This window comes from Xenopus tropicalis, chromosome 1 (assembly GCF_000004195.4).
Source record: "Xenopus tropicalis strain Nigerian chromosome 1, UCB_Xtro_10.0, whole genome shotgun sequence".
In the NCBI taxonomy this organism is placed as follows: Eukaryota; Metazoa; Chordata; class Amphibia; order Anura; family Pipidae; genus Xenopus; species Xenopus tropicalis.
Window position 1 is genome coordinate 141,217,648 of NC_030677.2, and position 7,598 is coordinate 141,225,245.

Sequence of the window (7,598 nt, forward strand, 5' to 3'; positions counted from 1 at the left end):
CATCCATTTTTTTTTTACCAGAAATAAAAAATTCAATTTTTTTGCAATTACCACCTATGATTAGTTTGATTCACGACCTGTTTTCTTCAGATCTTCAAAAATATTTTTTGCATAAGATTGTTAAAAAGAAAAGTTGATAGGTTGATGTTCATTTTATTCTGCCTTACATATGGGAGGGGAATGCGCTTTTGTTGCCCCCAGCTGGAGGAGTGGGGAATATCTGTACTAAGGTATTTGCTTCACTGCTCAGTGTTCTTCTGTCACTGTGTATCTAGCACAGTAATACACGGAGTGTCTTCACTTTGTAGACTGTTCATTTGCAGATATAACTTGTTGTTATTATTGTCTCTGGAGATAGTAAATCTTCCTTTAACTGACTCAGCATAGTCTGTAGTACTCCCGTCATACTTAATTTCAGACAGCCACTGTAATCCTTTCCCAGGAGCCTGTCTAAACCAGTACATCCAGTAGTCACTGAATGTGAAGCCAGAGGCTGTGCAGGACAGTTTGTGAGACCCTCCCGGCTTTATCACCACTGGCTCTGACTGGGCAAGTTGCACATCACAATAGACCCCTGGAAAAGATGATAGTTTTTAATGAAATGATATGAGTGTAAGTGTATTATTTAATATGTTTAGAACATTCTTACCTGATAAACATGCCAGAAACATTAAAAAAACAAGATGCAACTTCATACTGACAGTGTGAGTTATGGGTCAGGCAGTTGGATGCAGCACATCTGATTCCTCTGCTTTATCTGGGAGCTGCAGGTTTTTAAAGAACTCGGCAGAACATCTTAGCGTTATTTGCATAATGCTGCCAGTGATTATATAACAGGCATGAGTTATTGATCGCCATCTGTGATTAGTGTAATGATTTAATTAGCTGTGATAAGAATAACTTGTGGTTAAAAACTAGAAGTCTTGAGGTGATTTTTGAATTGAATTAGTGGAAAAGTCTTTTTCTTTGAATTAAATCTGTCTATGTGTGTAATATGCATCTAAGCTACATTCTCTTAGTAACTTTTCACACAAAGGCCCACATTCAGTTTGATGAAAAAACAATCTTGTAATGCAATTTTACATTTCCCCATAGACCTCTACTGAGTTTTCTTCAGATAAAAAGCTTGAGATATGTTTTTACTAAAATTTAATTTGGCCCAAAATGTATTAATGTGGGTGATATTGGTGAGTGGGGGAGTCATTTTTTATGAGCTGTGAAAATATCCTTACTGTACCCTATGTTCAAAATCTTTTAGCACTGAGCACAACTTTTTGCTACAGGAGCAGTGACAATCTCCTTGTGGCAGCTCCTATCATTCCAACCTTATGACTAGTAACCCTTATGGTATTCTATAAACAGGCCATGATAATTGTTTTGTCTTTAGTTAGTTTTACTCAACTGAACCGCTATGTTAGGCTAATGCCAGAAGAGGCGTAGGGCGTATATTTTTGGCAAGCGGAGAAGCGTTTGCCGTAAATACTGCCCTACGCCTCCTGCACCTCATGCACCTGAATGAATGGAATATGCTCGAGCAGACGTTCAGTTGTCTAGAGCCTTTAAATGTTCTGATTTGGTTTGGCTAAAAGCTATGGGACAGATTTATTATTAGTCTAAATTCAGGTTCAGACATATTGATGCAAGAAACTGCAACCGTCATCTTTATCTCTATCACATTTCCTTGGCATCTTTTAAATTTAGAATATATTTCCTATTTAAATTTTGCTCTGCAATAAAATACCTCTGAGAGTTAAAGCCAAGAAGGAGTAGGAAGCAATGCTATACCCCCCAGTGCCCAGCAGCTTCTGGGTCTGCTGTCCTTACTGTAAAATTATAGCTCTCTGTATTTATTTTTTACCGATTTTGTGCCTCATTATTTGCTGAACTGCTTTTAAAATTCACTCTTCACTAAAGAACAACTGTTAAATTCCAACCATTTCTTAATAAAAGGTGCATATTTGTAGAAGGAATGTCCATATGTCCATGTCACAGTATGTTTATAAAAGATGAACTAGTCATTCCCTGTACAGAATCCATACATTTTGTATTTGGTCAAATACAAAAATATTGGGTCAAATAAATACCAAACAAAATCCCAGCCATCATTTGCTTATTCAAATTTGACATTTTTTTTATAAATTCATCAATTGGGATAGATGAAAATATTGAATTCAGTTGTGTCGAGCTTTATAGTCACATGACTATAAGGTTTCTTATTCAGTTATGTGAAACAATTAGGATTCCAGAACAGAGTCTTGGATTCAGTTCATCACTAGTAATTATGAGCCGTGCACTAATAGCAAATCACTATTTATGCAATATTTCATGATCTTTTAAACTTAGGGGCAGATTTATCAAAAATTGCACAGTCAGTGTAAAAAAACTGCACATAACCTCTGCTAACATCCATCAGGACTATGACTATTGCTTTGTATCGGCTTTTTAATAGTGATGAGTGAGTCTGTTCCATTTCTCTTTGCTGGAAAATTCATAAAGCTGTGAAAAAAACGTGGCTATCATGCAACTTTTTTTTTGATGCATTAGCAACTTTTTTTAATGCAACTTTTTTGACATGACCACAAAGTTTTTCTCACTCTGTGAAATTTTTCTGTGGCGAATTTTTGCGCCTGTTTCACCAAAAAAAGTCATTGGTGGAACGCGGAAATTCGCCGTAAATCCATGCATGCCAAAAAATTTCACTCATCACTACTTTTCATCTATTTTGTGCAAATGGGTTGATGGGTTAATCATGATGGCGAAAAATTTGAATATTTGAAAAGATTTTGCAAATGGCAAAAATGACGTGCATTGAAAAAAATGACGGACACATTTTTTTGATGTGTGTCCCTTTTGGACATGCGCAACAATTTTCTTTACCGGGGGCGACAATTTTTTGTCGCGTGGCAAATTTTTATGCACGAATTTGCCACAAATCCATGCCTGGTGAATTATTTCTCCCATCGCTAATAATCATGGTAACTTAGGTCAGTCACTACCTTCCATGCATTATCAAACCATTTCAGAAATGCAGTTTTTTAAAATTTTGCTGAACAAAATAAGTTCTACTTTGTAAACCATTTGATAAAAAGAAAATTAATGTTGTAAATCTTTTGAATCCATTTTTTTTTACCAGAAATAAATTTTTTTAATTTCTTTGCAATTAGCACCTATAATTAGTATAATTCACGACCTGTTTTCTTGAGATCTTTAGAATATTTTTAGCATAAGATTGTTAAAAAGTTTCTAGCATGTTCATTTTATTTCGCCTTACATATGGGAGGGGAATGAGCTTTTGTTGCCCCCAGCTGGAAGAGTGGGGAATATCTGTATTAAGGTATTTGCTGCACTGCTCAGTGTTCTTCTGTCACTGTGTATCTAACACAGTAATACACGGCAGTGTCTTCACTTTGTAGACTGTTCATTTGCAGATATAACTTGTTGTTATTATTGTCTCTGGAGATGGTGAATCTTCCTTTAACTGAATCAGCATAGTATGTGCTACTCCCATCATACTTAATAGTAGACAGCCACTGTAATCCTTTCCCAGGAGCCTCTCTAACCCAGCTCATCCAGGAGCTACTGAATGTGAAGCCAGAGGCTGTGCAGGACAGTTTGTGAGACCCTCCCGGCTTTATCATCACTGGGTCTGACTGGGCAAGTTGCACATCACAATAAATCCCTGGAAAAGATGATCATTTTTAATTAAATGGTATGAGTGTAAGAGTATTATTTAATATGTTTAGAACATTCTTACCTGATAAACATGCCAGAAACATTAAAAAAACAAGGAACAACTTCATACTGACAGTGTGAGTTATGGGTCAGGCAGTTGGATGCAGCACATCTGATTCCTCTGCTTTATCTGGGAGCTGCAGGTTTTTAAAGAACTCGGCAGAACATCTTAGCGATATTTGCATAATGCTGCCAGTGATTATATAACAGGCATGAGTTATTGATCGCCATCTGTGATTAGTGTAATGATTTAATTAGCTGAGGTTAAAAATTCCAAGCCTAGGGGTGATTTTTGAACTGAATTGGTGGAAAAGTCTTTTTCTTTTACTTACTGTAAATCTGTCTATGTGTGTAATATGTGTCTAAGCTACATTCTCTTAGTAACTTTTCACACAAAGGCCGATATTTAGTTTGATGAAAAAAACACTTATCTTCTAATTCAATTTCACATTTCCCCATAGACCTCTACTGAGTTTTCTTGAGATAAAAAGCTTGAGATATGTTTTTATTAAAATTAAATATGGCCCAAAATGTGTTAATGTGGGTGATAAGGGTGAGAGGGGGGGATCAATTTTTTATGAGCTGTGATCACATGCTTATTGTACTCCATGTTCATAAATTTTTACTGTTGAGCACAACATTCCCTTTTGCTACAGGAGAAGTGACAATCTCCTTGTGGTGGCTCCTATAATTCCAACCTTCTGTCTGGTAACCCTTATGGTGTTCTATAAACAGGCCACTTATTTTGAATATTTGAAGGAAAAGGAAAGCTAGTTGCTCATGATAACTGTTTTGTGTTTACCCAACTGAACCGCTATGTTAGTGTCATGTAATTTACCTGCTTACTTTTGTCATTTGCAGTTAATGTTATTGACATTTGGATGAGCTTGCTGTCGCCATCTTTATTCCCTCAGTGTCACTTCACACAAAGCACTACCAGATAGTGATGAGCACATTTTTTTGCCAGGGATGGATTTGCTGTGAAATTCCACATTTTGCCATCTTTGATTTTTTTTTTGTAAAAATGCACCAAAAATTTGCTGTAAAAATTCTACAAACAATTGTAGTGTGTCAAAAGAATTGTTATGCGTCAAACGTATTGTTGCGCATCAAAAGAATTGTCTTGCACCAAAATGAATCGTCTCTCATCAAAAGAATTGTCTTGCGCCAAAAAAGAATTGTCTCTCTCATGAAAAGAATTGTCTTGCGTCAAACGTATTGTTGTACGCAACAATTTTTTTTGATGCGCATCATTTTCCCCGTTTCACAAGTTTTTTGGTGAAGCAAAACGGGACAGATTCGCTCATCACTACCATACAATCAACTGAGAGTTAATTTATCAATGTCGGTGAACAGTGCAAAAAACAGACACAAGCCACCATGTTTTTCATACTTTGCACCCTTTTCCAACATGGGGGCACAGATCTTTGGACTCAAGAATGGAGATCTGTGGTCTAACCAGTGGCAATAATTCCTGAGTTCCCACTGAAGGCTGCGTCAATATGTGCAGCAGACGTAAACTTAAAGAACCGCACCCAGATGTCATTTTGACACCAGAAATGCCGCTATCCTGATAATGCAATTGGATATAATTTGCATCAAAATGCAAATCCAGTTGACACACTGGAAGCAAACACTTTGCTTTATGCTGTTGAACACTATTGAATGGGGTGTCAGAATTTAGTGCAGATTATCAGAAGCTCTAAGCACTAACATCCATCCTAACCCCAATTCCCATGCAAACCTCCTTTGGAGAAAGTACAATTTTTTTCTGTTGTGGAGCATATTCTCTTCATCTTGAAAAACATATTATTCAGTCTTAAAAGATTGGTAAAGGCTTAACCCTCCTTCCATAAATCACCCCCAGAGTAAAAACTATAAAATTGTAAAATACTGTACAGATATGCCCATACTTTTTCATCAGGAGATCAACAAAATACCTTGATTCAATTAAGCAAGAAGATAACCCTATTACTTTTCTTGCTTATTGTTCCTGTCTTGCTTGTACTGCATTTACAGTACATGATAGTATATAAATTTGTATAACATTTATATAGTGTAATGCTGAACTGGTAGAACATTCCACAAAATATATTTTGATAAGCAGCTGCTGCTGCCTGGTGGTTACATGAGCACTGTTGTTGCTGAGTGTTTTTGTATTGGGTTTTCGTAATAGTTCTCACTGTGTCTTGCACAGTAATAGGTTGCAGTATCTTCTGGCTTCAGGCTGCTTATCTCCAAATAGGCTGTACTAATTGAATTGTCTTTGGTGATTGTAAATCTTCCCTTGAATGAAGAAGTATAGTCTGTGTCCCCACTTGCAGGGTTTATTCTTCCAACCCACTGCAAACTTTTCCCTTGAACCTGCTGAACCCAATGCATATAGTAGCTGCCAAAATCATACCCTGAGGTTTTGCAAGTTAACTTCACTGTTTCTCCAGGCTTTTTCATTTCTGAGCCTGGCTGTATTAGTTGAATATCTGAAAAAACTCCTGTAAAAGGAAATGAATAGGTTAGACATAAGACCCATTAAAAAATAGCAATACTGGTCTGTTAATGACTTCCCTTACCAATAACTAATGAGAATCCCATTAATGAGTATAATAGTAGCATGTTTGCATTGGCTGCAGGATACAGAATGAAGCACTCACTGCACAGCGGTAAAACACAGTAGGATTCAGGTTCTGATTTATGAACTTGCACTGACATTGTGTCATGATCCTAGATTTGCATGTGCTTGTGATGGGTATAAAAGGCACTTGTTATCTATAAGAATCCTAAGATTCTGAATGTAGGGTAATGCTTTATATTGCCATTTTTCATGTTCATTAAATGTGTTATGGTTACATGACCGTAATAATTTAGGCAGTAAATACCCACCTTGACTTGATGGTAGAATACTTTCAATATTCTTTATTTGAAAAAAAAAAGTTATATTGTATTCTATATAACTTTTTTGCAAACACAGGGTATTGAACGTATTGTGGCATCAAGTCAAGGTGGGGATTTACTGCCTAAATTATTATGGTCATGTAACCACAACGCACTTAATGAACATGGAAAATGGCAAATATAAAGCATTTTTTTTTAATCAAAACTATTATAGAGACCTTTAGGATAGGATTAGGAATTTCTAAAGATGTTACTTGTTTTGTTAAATGTTAGAATCCTGAGTGAATTATTTAAATGAGAATAACAACAGCACAATAATAAAACAATAAGAAATAAAAAATGTAAGATGAGAAATGCAAAGAAAAAAGTGATGGAAGGAGGACCAGAATAGAGAATGGAAATAATTGTATTGAGGTTAAGAATTGAAATAGGATGGCGACTGAATACTGGTCGGATTTAAGGAACAAGTTCAGTAATAAACTGTGTGCATTTAATATCTTGTGCTTTATATTTATGTATTTTATACTGTTTATTATGTTTATTAATATGCTTAACTGCCCCTAGGATGGGTTCTCCTTAGACAGGCACTAGAGAGTGGCCTTAGGGAATTGGACACCTAAAGGTGATCCTAGATGTTTTTCTGCTAAAAGGGAGTCTCCCCTGCATTTCTTACCAGCAACCACTAGATGGGGTGCTGGGATATATAAAGGGATACAGCCATGTGCTGGCAGACATTTTAGCCCAGGGGCTGCTCAGGTAGTGTGCACCCCTGGCACAGTTAATAGATAGACAGTTCAAGTAATAGGACACTCCAGGAGTGCCATGTAGGACACCAAGTTAGAATGGGTGGATATTGCCCCTCCAGGAGTGGTAGTGGGGTTAAGACCCCCCAGCATTACATCTGCTGGAGTGTAGGGCACTAAGTGGCTAGGTAGGTGGAACAGGTCACCGCTAGTCCAGGAGGCCGGATCTGA

General features: G+C 36.7%; 1 gene segment (V, D, J or C); it reads right to left on the bottom strand.

Moving 5' to 3' along the window:
- Window positions 1-246: 246 nt before the first annotated feature.
- Window positions 247-695, bottom strand: LOC101735293. The segment is given in 2 exon segments: window positions 247-574; window positions 650-695. Coding segments are annotated over 2 exon segments (374 nt in total).
- Window positions 696-7,598: the final 6,903 nt, after the last annotated feature.